Here is a 16,795-nt window from a genome sequence, read left to right on the forward strand (position 1 = left end):
ATCGGTCGTGTGGGGTCGTGTGGCGTATCGGCAGGGTGTTCGGCCCAGAACCCAGCGGTCCCGGGTTTGAATCCCATGACGCCATCGATGCCCTTGGGAAAGGCACTTTGCACGACTTTCCTCATTCCACCCAGGTGTAGAAATGTGCATATTGTTCTCTGTACGTACGTGGCACTGTTGAAATAAGTTATGAAAAACTTGAGTGTAGTGCCACGTCGTCCTTGTCTGTCCAAGAGCAAACTGAAAAAAAACTGGTGAACCTCGAAGAAGACCTTAGGAGGGAAGGGAAGATTGTGAAGTTCTTCGGCTGTGCCGTTTGTTAGACATGCACCCAAAAAGTCGTCTCTAAGCAGAGTGGGGGGAGGTGAAGATATGAAAGGTGCACGGCTAAAAACTGCGTACCGAACGTCGAAAAACTGAGACTGAATCAGATTTGTGGAAATTAACACAAATCAGAGAAGTCAGAAAGCATTACTTTGAACGTCATTCATTTTGCTCTCAATGGACAGATCAAACGCAGTCGAGTACCCTCGGTTAACATTCCTATTATCAATTATAAATGAATTGATGGAAGAATACCTTTATTATATTCCCCTTCCAGTGGGAAGGGGGATATACTGTTTTTGCTTGCCTGTTCTTCTTCTTCTTCTTCTTCTTCTTCTGCCAAAAACCAAGTAGATGTGCGGTGGTAGCTCTACTAATGATGTTGCAGAAAGTTATATGTACTATATGTAACATGGTACGGATGTTATATTTGAGACGTAGGTACCTATAGGAAAGGTGAATACACCTGACAATTAATTATGCTAATGAGGACCTAATTTGCATAATCTATGCATAAACTTGTATTTCCCTTACCGTAAAAGCTACGGATGTCATATTTGAGATGTAGGTACCTTTAGGAAAGGTGAACACACCTGGCCACAAATTATGCTAATGAGGCCCTCATTTGCATAATTTATGCATTAACTGGTATTTCCCTTGCCGTAAAAGCTGCAGATGTCATATTTGAGATGTAGGTACCTTTAGGAAAGGTGAACACACCTAGCCATAAATTATGCTAATGAGGACCTCATTTGCATAATCTATGCATAAATTTGTATTTTCCTTACCGTAAAGGCTACGGATGTCACATTTGAGTTGTGGGTACCTTCAGGACAGGCGAACACACCTGGCCATAAATTATGCTAATACATACCTCATTTGCATAATTTAGGCATAAACTGGTATTTCCCTTACCATGAAAGCTACGGATGTCAGATCTGAGAAGTACGTACCTTTAAGAGAGGTCAACACACCTGGCCATGACATATGCTAATGAGGACCTCATTTGCATAATTTATGCAGAAACTTGTATTTTCCTTACCGTAAAAGCTACGGATGTCATATTTGAGTTGTAGGTACCTTATGAAAGGTAGATACATCTGGCCATAAATTATGCTAATGAGGACCTCATTTGCATAATTTACGCATAAACGTGTATTCCTCATACCATGAAATCTACGGATGTCATGTTTGAGATGTAGGTACCTTTAGGAAAGGCGAAAACACCTGGCCATAAATTATGATAATGAAGACCTCATTTGCATAATTTATACATATCCCTTACCGCGAAGGCTACGGATGTCGTATTTCAGATGTAGGTACCTTTAGGAAAGGTGAGCACACCTGTCTATAAATTATGCTAATGCGGACCTCATTTGCATAATTTAGGCATTAACTTGTATTTCCCTTACCGTAAAGGCTACGGATGTCATATTTCAGATGTAGGTACCATTAGGAAAGGTGAATACACCTGACCATTAATTATGCTAATAAGGGATCCATTTGCATAATGTATGCATAAACTTGTACTTTCCTCACCATTTAAGCTACGGATGTCATATTTGACATGTAGGTACCTTTAGAAAAAGTAAACACACCTGGCCATAAATCATGCTAATGCGGACCTTATTTGTATAATTTAGGCATGTACTTGTCTTTACTGTCAAGGCTACGGATGTCATATTTGAGATGTAGGTACATTTAGGAAAGGTCAGAAAACCTGGCCATAAATTATGATAATGAGTGCCTTATGCATAATTTATGCATATCTCTTGCCATTCAAGCTACGGATGTCATATTTGAGATGTAGGTACATTTAGGAAAGGTGAATACAACTGACCATAAATTATGCTCTTGCAGACCTCGTTCGCATAATATATGCAGAAACTTCATAATACCATTACAGTCAATGCTAAGGATGTCATATTTCAGGTGTAGGTAATGGAAGGGGAATATCCTGCATTTTCCTGAAAATGTTGCCTTTCTAGTTGTACATATGTTCCCACAGGTCTCAACAACAGAAAGTGTACACATGCATCAAATAATTGGCACACAACCTACAAGTATTCAACGCTACACAATTATTCTCTCGTTCCTTTGAGAATCATATAACACAAAGTATCCAGCGTTTGTCCAAAATCAGTGGCTGGCTGTCGGCTCGTTTTTGTAGTCTTTTCTTTGTGTTGTAGGTTTCTTGCATGATAGCATTTTTCTATTCTTAGAGTACGTAAGACAAACGTATGACAAAAGGGCCTCGGGTTTCGCATAGGGGTTGTGCTACTTGTCGTACCGGTACCGCCGTTCTAATGGCCCCCTTGGGGACGGAGGAGGAATAGGCATCCGTATGATAGTAGAGAGAAATTGTATAGCAACAAATTACGAACTTACCGACTGTTTACGTCCCTATATAAGGAAGAAGAGTATCTATCTATAAGCAACATACAGCATAGAGTAGCTGTCACTAAATTCAGGATTAGTTGTCACAAATTACATATTGAAACAGGAAGGCACAACCGCACGCTTCTAAAACATAGACTTTGCCAATATTGTAAATTAAATCAAATAGAAGATGAGTGGCACTTCATTTCAACTTTACGATATAGAAAGAAATATTCTTTTCAAATGCATTAATGAGAAATTCCTATACTTTGAATATTTAAACGCAACGGATAAATTCATATTTTTGTTGCGTCTAGACAACCCTTGTATCAGAAACATGATCTGTTCATACATCTACACATGTACGAAGAAGCGAGAAGAAGTTGACTTTATTGGATTAGCTTAGTTTATCACTTTCGTCTACCATGTATGTTTTAACTATGTACTGTATATATTTCACTGTATATGTCACTTACATGTTAGTTAGGTCTATTTAAACGACCTGTATCTAGCCCCTCGGGGCACGAATGTACCATAAAGGTCTTCATTCATTCATTAATGACGTGCGCGTGATATTCAAGCGTCACTTGCATGTGATCGTGGGGTGTTCTTGGACTCTTCAGAGAAACGATCTTTTGACTCGCACAGTCACGGCGGTCTCGTGCTCGTGACGTCATTTCCTCAAAATGCATCACAAATCAACCGTAGTGGACCAATGTCACACTCTGCCAGTATCAAACCGTTCTAATGTGTGATTCTAACAAGGACATATTTGTTTTATCAGCAACATTTATCATGGTTGAAATGTTGCCTTAGCGTTGAGCAACAATAGCGATATTTCATTTCATTTCATTTTGTCGGTCTTTCGAGTGTTGGGTGCTCATTCGATATATGGCAACCAGTCTTATAATCTTTATTCGTATTCAGATACATAGTACAGATACAGATATTCAAATCGAGTATGGTGACCGCGTCAATTCCTACATCGGAGTGAGAAGGGGTGGCACGGTAGCCTTCGCGTGGATTTGTTTAAGGTGGATAACAGGTTGCGAATCTGAGACCCACACACTTTGGGCATCCGTCTTCTCCAGCGGCACCAATTCGAGGGAGACGTGCTGGTTCTGGTTGGAATGCTTGCAGCGAGCTGCCGGATGACTCTTACGCTCGAGGTCCCCCTTGATAACGCCAGCCCGCCTGGCGCTGCTCTCGTCCGCCAGTTGAAGACAGCTGCCGCAAGTTCGGACATGTCTCTGGGCACAACCCGGGATTAGATCCCGGGTCCCATTGTTTGACAGCCGCGCGCTCTGCACTTGCGCCACACGACGCCACTGCTCATTCACTGCAATAGTAACCTTCCCCCTGCTGCCTAACCCCATCACCAATACAGATCTGGTGCCTAAAGGCGACTTCAGCAAGTCGTGTACGTGCGCGTTGTGTATAGGTTTGCGCACTCATCTGGTTCGAATTCCGTGCAGCCAGCGACCCGAGTTCGCGCCCGGGTCTGGACACGACTTGAAAAAATGCGCATTGTCCTATCGGATGGGGACGTAAAGCCGGCGGCCCCGTGTATGAGGGAGCTTTAGGGCGCCAAAACTCTGCTCGTAAAAGAACCTAACACACTTATCGAAAAGAGTAGGGGTGACTCAGTGTGCTTGGTCAAAAACATGCGAGCCGTAGCGAAGCCGCATTGCACTACTAGCTAACGAAAAAGCGTCATGCTTCGTCCTCAGTAGGGGTGACCCTGAGGACCGCTTTACCTTTTGCCTCACTTCAGCAAGGGAAACAGTGCAATAACGGGTACGTGCACAGCAGCCGAAGTTGATCGACCGACTGCTGGTGGTCAGATAGTAAAACGTTTATTCCTGTATCTCTTGGTCACTTTCCAACTCCTAACAATTTAAAAAAAAAACATCGTATTGTTTCAATTCCATACTTTCCAAGCAGAGAGTCAGGCTCTGGCTTGTTTTTGGCGTCTTTTATGCGTTTTTGTCGGTCTGTCTATTTGCATTTTGTCAGGTTTGTCAAAGTTTGCTGGCAGACGAGAAGAAAACCTATCAAAATAAATATCCCGACAAAAACGCATAAAAAGACGTCCAGAACAAACCAACGCATAACCTCTGCCTGGAGAGTATGTAACAAGCTACAGTGTCTTTTGTACACGAACGGCGCCAAAAGGCGCTAACCTTAACATAAACCTAGACTCTACCAGCCTCCGCGGGTCGCTGGGAAAATAGTAGAAATTGGCCAAAATAGAGTCAATTGTATGAAGGGAGTCGGCTACGGAGAGAGGGTCCACTATTACAACCTGCTGCGAATGTTACCCTCCATGGCCAAAGTCCCCCGGCAAATGTTCTCCCTATAGCCGGCGCGGTTAGTCTGGTAGAGACTACCATAAACCTGCCGCGACTCCAATAGTGTTTCACGCAAACGCCGCGGGTCAAGTAACATAATCATCATCATCTGCCTCACTACCTCCTAAAGTCTGAAAAACACGGACATCAGTGGGAGAAACGTGAGTTAAAACCCGTGATTGCTATCTCCCCAAGAGCCATATAACCTCCGCCGTAAAGGCTATAAATCAGTTAAGACTTCAGTACGGTTAGAGGTCGCCTCGCGGCGGTCCGCTCTAATTTCCGACTCCCACTGGTGCAGAGAGATAAGGAGAGAAGAGAAATTTCAGGACCGATGAAAACATTCCTCTCCCCATAAACTAGCACGGGCTAACATTTAAGGGGATACAAGTTGATGAATGGCACTGCGATGTGTTTTCATTTCTTAGCCTCTACCAGGCTCCACAGGTCGCTTGAAAGAGTAGAAAAATGATTGGCCAAATAGACAGATAATATGCAAGAGAAGTTAACTGACTACAGCTAGGTCACCAACTGTACCCCCTGCCATTGCCAGCTAACTCCTCTGGCATATATGTCTAATTCCTGCTCATTCCAGTGGCCCGTGGGGCCTGTTATAGGCTAAGATTTCTTTGTTTTTTTTCTGTTTTCAGTTAAACATTTGAACAAGTATCAACGAAATTTACGTTTGATGAAGACATGTATATGGCCATCAACTGGGTATACGTGCTAACATGCACGGAAAATGAAAATGAAAAGTTGATGAATGGCACTGCCATGTGTGCTTTTATTTTTCCCTGTTTCATTAAAATATTTGTGCACTTCTGGACGACTATCAACACAATCTAAAGCGATGGAGACATAAGCATCATCTACTGGTACGTGCTAACATGCACGGAAACTGAAAAGTTGATGAATGGCACTGCGATGTCTGCTGCTTCTCTGATTTCTGTTTGTCACTGAAAGGTAAATACATCTATCCTGAATGAATACGAACGCAATCTACGGTATATACGGTCGAAAACTTCGGTCAAGCACAAAACATCAAGCGCAATTTAGATCGAGCGAGACAGTCCCACACTAGTATCTAAATTGGTACCGCGATATCAGGTCTTTCTCGCCTCGTGGGTTCGTTTTTATTGCACATCTCAGGTCCACATCGATAGTTTTCCGTCATTGATCGATCGCGCTGGCTGATGACGTCCCTCAGGCGGAAAAGCAGAAGGTTTTGTGAGGTTGGGTTGAGTTCCTCGAAAAAGTTTTACCAAGGTTCCTTGACGAATCCGTCTCCTTGAAGAAAACTTAACCCGTATCTCACCAGAACCGGATCATGACTGGATTGTGTAACATGCTCGTGACGTCACTATTTCCCCAGAGCGGTACTTCTTACAACTAGCATAAGAAGACTGAAATGTCAGCCCGTTGTTTCTGAATGGCGATGCGTCAACAATGTATAAAGGTCTGATATACTGTTTTTATTGCACATCGATCGTCTCCGTCATTGATCTATCGCGCTGGTTGATGACGTCCCTCGGGCGGTTTTGTGGGTTGGTTTGAGTTCCTTGAAAAAGTTTTGCCAAGGTCTAGGTTCCTTGACAACTTCGTCTCCTGAAGAAAACCTAAAGGCAACCAAAGCAATATTAGGGCAAAAAAAATGGAAATTAAAAAAAAAAACTGAAATCTTTATGGTAGTGACATTCACTAACACTGTTTAGCACATTTGCGTAACAACTTCATACTTTGAGCATGTTAAAACGTGCTGTGCGGTGATCCCCTTAGTTTCGCGAGCCTACAAAAACCCCGGCGACGATTTTTAGTGAGTTCTCACATCACAACGACGTCGTATTTTTGCATCATGGACGTCGCTGTACATTGTGATAGTGTTGTTTGAACTAATGTTGGTAGTAATGACGAAATCAATTTACTTTCATAATCCGATTTTCGGGCCCTAAAATCGCCTGGGCTCCTTGAACCTGTATCTTCCCAGAACCGGATCATGACTGGATTGTGTAACGCGCTCGTCACTATTTCCCCAGAGCGCTTCTTCTTATAACTAGCATAAGAAAACTGAAATGTCAGACCGCTGTTTCTGATTGGCGATGCGTCAACAATGAATAAAGATCTGATATTTCAATCAAGGCGTACACGCTTATATCAAAGTTTGATACGCTTTGATCAAAACCCTCTATAGAAAAACTATGATATGCTTTACTGTTTTTCTTTGTCATGGAAGATATATCGCCATTTAAAAACAAAGAATGTCAAACTAAAAAGTCAGGTGTTGCCAAGGCAACGGAGCCGTGGGGTTATCAGAAAGGCCAGATGTCAGTGATCATTTCATCTTTGATTTTTGTTCCTATAGCCTACAAGCCTATAGCAGACAATGCACGTGCCCGATTGGCACTTGTTCTCCAACTCTTAAACACCAACGTACAGAAGGAACTGGCAGGTACATATTATTACGTCTGAAGAAACGGATTGTACAGGTGCATCAATTGCTAAAGAAAAGTTAATCTTATTGTGTGTGTGTGTGTGTGTGTGTGTGTGTGTGTGTGTGTGTGTGTGTGTGTGTGTGTGTGTGTGTGTTTGTATTCAAAGAAAACATCAAATAATACAAATGAAAGGACAAAGACAACGTGACGGCGGACTCAAGTTGAAAAGAACAAGACTTACAATCAATCACATCAAGACTGGATCCAGTTTGATATGCCGTTTTGTAGCAATGTTTTAAATTAATGGTTCCATGTGGTTTGGAAAGGTCCAACAACAGAGAGCATTGTTAAGTTTCAATGCTTTCTGTTGTCGGACTGTTCCAGAGTCCATATGGTACCATCAAACTGTACGGCTTTTCAATTCCCTTCCTAAGAAACAGCGTAGATACAAGTAGGATGAATTGAAGGGAAAATGACCGGGGTATCTAGATCTAGCCTCGCCAATATTTGCGAGGAGCGGAGCTTGGGTAGCGGGCTAAAGCTAATAAGGCTGGACTCCAGGCTAATCTAGATCTGGAAAGAACAGTTCAGAAGCAGAGCCGGGAAGGGCCGGTTACATATATCGTGCGATCGTCGTCACTCTTAGGTTGACCGTGCATGTGTAGTACAAAGTCAGCTCTCTCGGTACGGAAAAGGCTGTCCTGAATCCTTGCTGGCGCTTGATTCTGTCACAGCCGCATGTTTGAACACTCAAAATCGTACGACGACGACCTACGTAGGCTACGACGAATGTGACCGCTTTGTAACCACGGAAACTCTCGCGTTACTTTTGGGTCAAACAATACTGTAAATGCATTTAAGTTCGCGTGGTTTTTATTTCGCGCTAAGACGAAAATGGAGTGTTCGCGATGGTTTTAAGTTTGCTGCAGCGCTATAGTCACATGCAGCTACAGTATTGGACGAAAATGTTCGCGGCGGTTTTACAATATTATCCCGCCGCTGTAATAGTGTAATTGCAGAAATGTTCGCGGTGGTTTTATGTTCGCGGTTTTCGCGGCGACCGTTTCACCGCGAAAACCGCGAACAGAAAACCACCGCGAATATTTCTGCAATTACACTGTTACAGCGGCGGGATAATGTTGACCAACCCAACAGACGTTTCAGCGCGAAAGCTGTTACTATGCACTTTGTTTCGTGTTTGGCATTCGTCACAAAAAACAGCAGGTTTTCAAACGCCTGAACGGAACCACAGTTCCACGAACTCGCCACCGCTACACGGAAACGCCGTGGGTCATGATCATAAACCAGAGAACACGTCACGTGTACATACACGTCACTACAGATTCGCCCATACATGGCAATGCCATCTTCGTCTATTCGAAGAAGTTCAGTTGAAAATCGTTGAGTCTAGCTTGATACATGGAAGACAGTTGGACGAATTCACCACCGCTACACGGAAACGCCGTGAGTCATTGACCAGGAAACACGTGTACATACAAGTCACTACAGAATCATCCGTACATGACAATGCCATCTTCGTCTATCTAAACAAGGAGGTTATATAACCTCTTTGATTCAAAGTAGCGCAGCTGAAAACCGCTGAGTCTTGCTCGATACATGACGTCACCATCGTCATCTATTCAAAATAGTTCAGTTGAAAGCCGTTGAGGCGTGCACGATTCAATCCACCCAGGCAATTAGCTCCTTAGCCGCTCTGGATGTTCGCTTCATTTGCGTCATGACACGAACACGTGTGCGCCTCCCCCGCCGTGTCGGGGCGGTTATTTAATGTTGGAGGCTGTTCTCCCTCCGACAGTCAGTGATGAGGCTCACGTTTGCTACGGGAGGACAGGCGATGCCAGGTTCCGGACTGTTCTGTAACTACTTGACTGGTAAGATTAACTTCCGTGGTTCGTTTGTTCGTTCGTTTAGACCCTTGTAGTACCTAGTGGGTACTCTCCAAGCAGAGGTTGGTGGAGAGGACTGTAACCTTTTTATCACATGCTCCGAGAGTGCCGACAGAACGGGGCATATGATAAAAAGGTCACAATCTTCTCCACCAACCTCTGCTTGGAGAGTACCTAGTGGCAGCAAGTTTCCTTGCTGTTTCAGTAGCAGGGTATATTTTCACAGGGAGAGGCTGCTAGCGCTCGCAAATGAAGACATTGTTGGTCCTTGGTATAGTCGTGCACATGTCGCACATATTCAGCTGTCTTGTTATGGAAGGCTTGATCCTTGTCGGCGGTTGGTTCCGTTACAGCCTGTTTGAAAATTTCAAGACATCTTCAAGGCTATGCCGTCGCCTGAGCACCCGGCCCATGACCTTGTTCCCCTCCAACGTTCGACTGCTACCAACTACAGGCAGACAGCTGAGAAACAGTAACTCTTTCACCCTGCCATTAGCCAGGACTCAGCGACTGAGCAAGTCATTCCTGTACTGTGCTATAAGACTCTATAATGAAAATACCTGACCCACGGCTGTCCCGTTTTGGTTCTGATGTAAATATGTAAATGTAAATGGTATATATTATGTGAAACTGTATTGATTTTAAAATGAACGCTTGTAAAAATCGGAACACAATTCAGGGAGGCATTAGCTTATCCCTGCTCTTGTACGATTTGTGTTGAATTGAATAAATTGAACATCGATATCAGATACGACAGCCTACATGTGCTGTTTGTCCCGAGCGGATATGAAATGAGGTTCAGACGTCGGTATCTCCGAATTTTCGATATCTCAAGGCAGAAGAGCAAACCGAAGATTTTAGGCTTTGTCGTGACCGGCACCCCCAAGAAAACCGAAGATGTTTAGTTAATCATTCTCTTAAAAGTACGTTTTAAGGCCAAATTGTTCGCTTTGTGAAAATGCCAAGGTACCGCAGCAGGCAAATCAGTCGGCCGACGATTCTGCGAACTCAATATGACATTTTCGGCAACACGTCAGATGTGCTCTCAATCATCGCACGATTTTTACAGATCGGCCGTTGCAGGTTTTCCCACGGCGATGTTTCAACTTATCGGGGCAAGGTTATTTGGCTAGGGGGCCGTATCTTCCTAGAACGATCGTAGAGTGGAACTCGTTACAACCAAGTACAGTGGAAGCATCCTCATTAGATAGCTTTAAACAATGCATGCAGTTAGATATGCGAAGGTTAGACGTAACAGGTTGTTCGGTGTAATATAACCAGCTGCTGTCGCGCCGCGTGCCTGCGAAGCTGGTGTGTTACGCCGAATGGCGGTTATACCGGCTATATGGATATAGATAGATAGTATCTGATTGAGGCTCCGTATCTGCTTGGGATCTTGTAACCGCTGTGATCCTATGACCGCTGTGTGGTCCATGAGGCTAACATTAGGCGACCTTCTGGCGCTCAGCACATACGGCCGAAGCTCGCCGACTGTGCGACAGGGCCGGGGCTCAATTGAGCATGCTGCTTGTAATGCGAGCTCTGAAACGTGCATAAATAGCACAACTGAAACCGACATTGGTAACCGAACGCCTAAAATGAGAGATTCTAGGCTCCGTCTAGCCGACAAATCCAATGGCGTAAGCAGTAGGCAAGACTCAAAGCGAGTAGAGTGGTACAATTTAAACGTATCAAAGCGAGAGACGTATCATACATCGCGCAGATTATTCTATAAGTATAACCTGTTGAAACGTTACCGGATGCGGAATGGGAGACGTGGCGGCTGTCGTAGCGCGCGTGCTCCAGTGGTTAGCGACACTACCTCTGGACCAAGAGGTTGGGAGTTTGAATCCCGGCTGTTGTCGCTCACCGACATGCACGCCAGGGTCGCAGTTTCTTATAGGACGGGACGTTAAGCCGTGGTCCACTGTTCATTTTACTTGTCGAAAAGAGATAGGGGAATTTTCCCGTTACTTTGAACATGTAAATACTGTATAGCGTCTGTCTTCATACTGTACATAGCGTCTGTCTTCTCTGTGACGATCAGTTGAAGAATAGCTTTTCAGCGAGCTGAACTGGTTCGAGATCACTTTCACATTGCTCGTTCTGACGCAAGGCACGACAACCATGTTTGAACTCTGACTGTTCCTGTGTGCTTTTCGTCGGACTCAACACATAAGCGTAGGTCTCCCTCCTCCTGCCGTACCGTGTCGTGGCCCTAGCCTCTAGCAGGCCCCGTGGATGGCAGGAAAACTAGTAGAAATTGGCCAAATAGAGTGAACAGTATGCTAAGGGAGTCGGCTACAGAGGTAGGGACCATTTGCCATCCACGGGAGAGGTCTAGAGGTCGCAGACTGTAGCTTCTATAGCGGACTAACTTCTCTGGCATGTTATCCGTCTATTTGGCCAATTTCTACTATTTTCCCAGCGAACCGCGGAGCCTGGTAGAGGCTAATACGCAACTCATGCGGGCTGGTATATAAGCACAAGCGTGACAGGGCTTTAAAGCCCCAGTCACACTTGTGCGTATACCCGTTGCGTGTGAGTTGCGCATTCACACACGCCGCCGTGCGCACAAGACGCATCTCACAAGCATCTCAATCGATTTGTGTAAGTTTTATGCATGCCGGCATACGCACAATACGGCCCAGTAGGCATGCTTGTTTGGGGTATGAACGAAATTACGCTAATACGATAGTCATACGTTGTAAATTTTTTCCGATTATTTTGATGTATGTGTGAGGTACATCTAACATATGAATAACGAAATGTGAGTCACACATTCCTCAAAACAATCGAAAAAAAATTCCACAACTGTTGTGCGTACGGCTGCGTATTGTATTTTGGCTGTGCGCGGCTCACACGCGGCGTTTGTGCGCTCAAGTGTGACAGGACCCTAAGGTGAAGGACGGTAACCGTAGAATGGATAACGACATGCGCGTGTTCAGAAAACAACTCGTCATAACCACTTCTGATCCGTTCTGACTGCGCTGGGAGATGCTGTCTTCTACATCTATGTTCACTCTTGTTCACAATTCTCCAGAATTCTGTGAAGGAACATCTGCCAGGAATTCTGGGAACGTCAATAAGAATTTCGGCAAACTGTATATTATACTAGAATGACTACTGGATATTACTGTAAATGCATTTAAGTTCGCATGGTTTTCGTTTCGCGCTAAGGCGAAAATGGAGTATTCGTGGTGGTTTTAAGTTTGCGGTAGCGCTATAGTCACCTACGGCTACGGTACTGGACAAAAATGTTCGCGGTGGTTTTAAGTTCGCGGTGAAACGGTCGGCGCGAAAACCGCGAACATAAAACCACCGCGAACATTTCTGCATTTACAGTATACTACAATGCGTACTGGATTATTATACTAGTCTAAGAGTAAAAGATGTTTTCCCTTAGTTAGTGGTATTCTGCATCATGATGTAACATCATCAGTATCAGATCATGTTGTTTTCTTCCCAAAAAGAATGAAAGTTTTCCGGATTTAGAGCGACTTTCTGGATTTATATTGTCGCCTGTTGTCTACGCTCGAAGAAGTGACTGTAACCTAGGAACCAGATATAGATAAGGTGACGGCTTGTGTGTAGGAGGCTTTTCCGGGGGTTCATGACATTCACTTACAGTGGCCTACGTGCCATTGCCTCGGCGCGGAAAAAACACCTGGGATTGTTCTCTGCGTATGATTACAGCAACCCTAGTAGGTTAAATACACAACCTAAGACCCCGGGTTTTAGGAGCCAACGCGACAAAGTCTTTTGTGACGGAGTGAATACGTTTTCTCAGCAGGCTAATCGGGGACGATCCCCAAATGTCACAGTCACGCTGGATGCCAAGGAGACAACACGGTCAAGCTGCTAGTCTCTACCAGGCTCCATAGGTCGCTTGAAGAATAGTAGAAATTGGCTGCATATATAAGCCGGCCTGGGAGTACAGTTTGCATGATGACTGATGTTCTCCCAGGCCGGCTAACTTCTATCGCATGTTATCAGTATATGTAGCCAATTTCTGCTATTTTTCAAGCGACCTATGGCGTCTGGTAAAGACTAGCGGGGTGCCATCTCGGGCTGCCTGGCATTTGTTGCTCCCTGTCCGACGACATCGGCATCACCTCGCGTTGTGTGTCTGGAATCCAGGCTATGTCGTAGTGGGCGTTGTGGGACGTGGTATGGTCCACGTGCACAAGACATGTCATGTACAGTATACAGTTATCCTACTATTTCTCAGAAGGTAAATGATGCCCTGAAAGAGCTGAAACGTCTTTTCCATCTTAGTGAGCGTGTGTTATGTGAGAGCAATGAGTTAAAAGAGAGATGTTAAGTAATTTCGACCTCCCTCCTTCTCTCTTTACCTCCTTGGCGAGAGCACGGAGTTTAGAAACTCTTTGATGAAAGTCGTCTTCTGCAAATATTCACTTCTCTTTCCCCTTTCCCCGTGTGTTTCAGAGAACGCTATGCGCACGTTGGTGGTGGTGACTTGGATATCCACGCTCTTCCCGTTCCTGCTAGCCGCCCCTGCCCCGGGCGCGGACCCCCGCACCACCTACAAGGTCTCGCGGTGGGATGAGGCCTGGCGCCCGCAGCGGTTCGGCCGGAGCGGCCGGGGCGACGACACCACTACTGAGGACGGGTGGCGGCCGCAACGCTTCGGCAGGGGGCGCCACCACGAGGAGGGCTGGCGGCCGCAGAGGTTCGGGCGGAACGGCGCGCTGGCGGGGCTGCGGGAGGTGCTGGACGGCGAGGCGTTCCCGCTCGAGCTGCAGATGACCAGAAGCGACCTCCACCGCGACTTCCCCGCCATGGCCGTCGGCTACACACGGGGCGCCGCGCCGACAAACCTGCGGGCTCTGCCTCTCCCCCGTCTGCACGACAGCGGCCTGCTGCAGCTTATCAACGGAGCCAAACATCCCGCCACAAACCGCGAGATCTACCCGCCTTCACTCAGAATGATCCGGGCAGCGGAGGAGAGTCCACACGGAGACCTGCACCACGAGGAGAGCTTCGCGCGTCCGCCGAGCACCGACGACTGGCTCGCCGAGATCCAGAGGCTCGGGCTCCGCGGCAGGAAGCGGCGGGACATCAGCTAGAGGCGGCGGCGGCTCGGATGATGCGGAGATGGGTTTTAGAGCGAGGGCGGGCACTCGGGCGCCGCTGATGACCAAACAACAGCGTGAACAGAATTCACAAACCGCTAGCCTGACTGTCAGCCTGGATAGTTTCCCGCACCCTCATCAAATCAGGACCCCTATCGCTCCACGTTACATCGCTCGCGAAAGGAGCGATGCAACTGGAGCGATAGGGGTCCTGATTTAATGAGGGTGGTTTGTTTCCCGGGGCTCCCATTCTCTTCCATAACCAACTAACCATTCGCCAAAAATAGTTACACAAGCCACTGGATGAAATTTTGAAAATGTTATCTAGTTGCTGTTATCTTACTACCTGGATGTATAACCTTCATCAACGCAACTATCTATTTATTATTAGGCAATTTATTATAAGGCACACACCGATGCGTCATCATCAAAAAGGACGCTCTAGCCGCATCGTTCCCGTTTGGACACCCGGACATGTTTCGCCATGTGCGTGGCTTCTTCTTCACCAGAGACGCCACACCACGCGGCGAAACATGGCAATGAGTGGACTTGAATAAAGTTCTAAACGGGAACTATGCGGCTACAGTGTCATTTCTGAAGATGTGGTGTGAGTGTGTGCAGTTGACTTGAGGTTGTCCACTACTATTTGCCAACTACTATAATATCAGTTATGGCAGAGTATGGGGTCATGGTCATGGTAAACTAACACGGGTGGCGCTCAGGCTAACACACCGGAATCAAACATCGGTATGAGACAGAACTATCTAACATTGTCTAAGTTCACTGTCAAATTGCCAAAGGTTAGATATAAGATCAAGAGAGAATGTTGTCCTCAAATGTCAACTGTGGCACCAACTGTGTGAAGTGTAACTAATGCCTTCAGAACTAAAACATAACCGAATCACACAAGTCTCTGTTTGTGGACCTCACGTGTCTTGTTCTCTTCGTCAATGCTAATGATTATGGAATAATGTATAAAAGAAACGTGATTCGGACATCGATTTGGAATGAGCGACACGCTCACCTCTACCCCAGGCAACACACAGAATAATACCTACAAGATCTTAAGAGCAGCTGTTTTGTCACGAGAAGCCTGGCTTAAACATATAGGACTAGGGACTCGTCTCTGATAGAAGGTTCTCAAGTCTAAGTAACACACGACACAAGTTGTTGTTACCCGATAAGTCGTCCAGAATAAAGGAGTATACTAGACGCACACACAAAAGACCACTAAAGGAATGGGAAGATCTCATAGAACCTGTCGTTTCACGTAGTGCAGCAAGACAGACTTCAGCGTGATGTAACTGTGTACGTGTGCGGTACATCCTGAGAAAATAGTCAAAGTTATAGCGACGAAGGCTGGGTCATAGTCACAAGGCTAACGACAAGGCTGACAAATCACAGACTTCAGACGTTCAAGGTAGAATGGAGAAAGTTACAACCCATAGAAACGGAAAGAAAATAAAGTGTATGATCTTTCAAGATATTATGGCTGTGTCTCACCTATTTTTGTCTCAACCGCACGCAAATACATATTCTGTATCTTGTACATGTTTTTAGAGATCAGAAGCCAACTAAAAATATAGAAAAAAATACACACATGCACCCTGCATTGTTATAATTATAGCCTGGGTACCATCCTCCGTAGCAAAAGCTGCCTCAATCTTTTCGCTTGATAAACCTTGGTTAGCAAGCGAATAGATTGAGACAGCGGTTACAATAAATTGAGGATGGTAACCAGGCTACCATTGTAATGGCATGATTCCGAATGAATGATCAAAAGTCATGGCCACCAGGGTTATTCATATTAGCCCACACTGATTCTTTTATCAGGAGTTAACAAACTATTAAAGGTCTACACTTGTCGGTTGCTTCGTTCTCGACAAGTTAAATGTGGGAATTTTAAGACAATAAAGATATTTTAAACAAGATACCCCCTCTACAAAATGCAACGGTTGTGTTATGACATGACGTCTATAAGTGGTGTGTTATGGCCTCATAACAGACCACTTATTGTGGGCAATGGAGGCTTCTGATTGGTCGACGCCATCTGGCCATATGATAATACGGTGTAACGTTATATGTCGGGGTCGAGACTCAGATCTGGTAGAATCGCCGATTCTGCCGGTAGAGATCCCGATCGGAGTTTCTGTTTCTTCCCCTGGCGCCCAAGGTCATATTGCACCGTTTAGTAAGCCACACACAGAACTGCAGTTTCTATATGTTCTGCCAGGGGGAGCAGTGCACGTTTTGTACGTGCTGCGAGAGGGCCGAAGTCTGCTGGCCTCTAGATCTCCGATCCTTCTACC

At 45.4% G+C, this 16,795-nt stretch overlaps 1 protein-coding gene across 2 annotated transcripts in view; it reads left to right on the plus strand.

Moving 5' to 3' along the window:
* The window catches only part of LOC136438622 (uncharacterized), a 57,480-nt gene extending 42,870 nt beyond the window's left edge, over positions 1-14,610 (plus strand). Inside the window, exons 1-2 of one of the 2 annotated variants that reach the window (XM_066433508.1) lie at positions 9,114-9,375; positions 13,840-14,610. In XM_066433508.1, coding sequence (XP_066289605.1) covers positions 9,306-9,375; positions 13,840-14,480 — 711 coding nt within the window. In that variant the 5' untranslated portion in view covers positions 9,114-9,305 and the 3' untranslated portion in view covers positions 14,481-14,610. Of the gene's footprint in view, positions 1-9,113; positions 9,376-13,839 lie in introns of those variants that run through there. The other variant, XM_066433509.1, reaches the window with a different exon arrangement.
* The last annotated feature ends 2,185 nt before the right edge of the window (positions 14,611-16,795 follow it).

This window comes from Branchiostoma lanceolatum, chromosome 7 (assembly GCF_035083965.1).
Source record: "Branchiostoma lanceolatum isolate klBraLanc5 chromosome 7, klBraLanc5.hap2, whole genome shotgun sequence".
In the NCBI taxonomy this organism is placed as follows: Eukaryota; Metazoa; Chordata; class Leptocardii; order Amphioxiformes; family Branchiostomatidae; genus Branchiostoma; species Branchiostoma lanceolatum.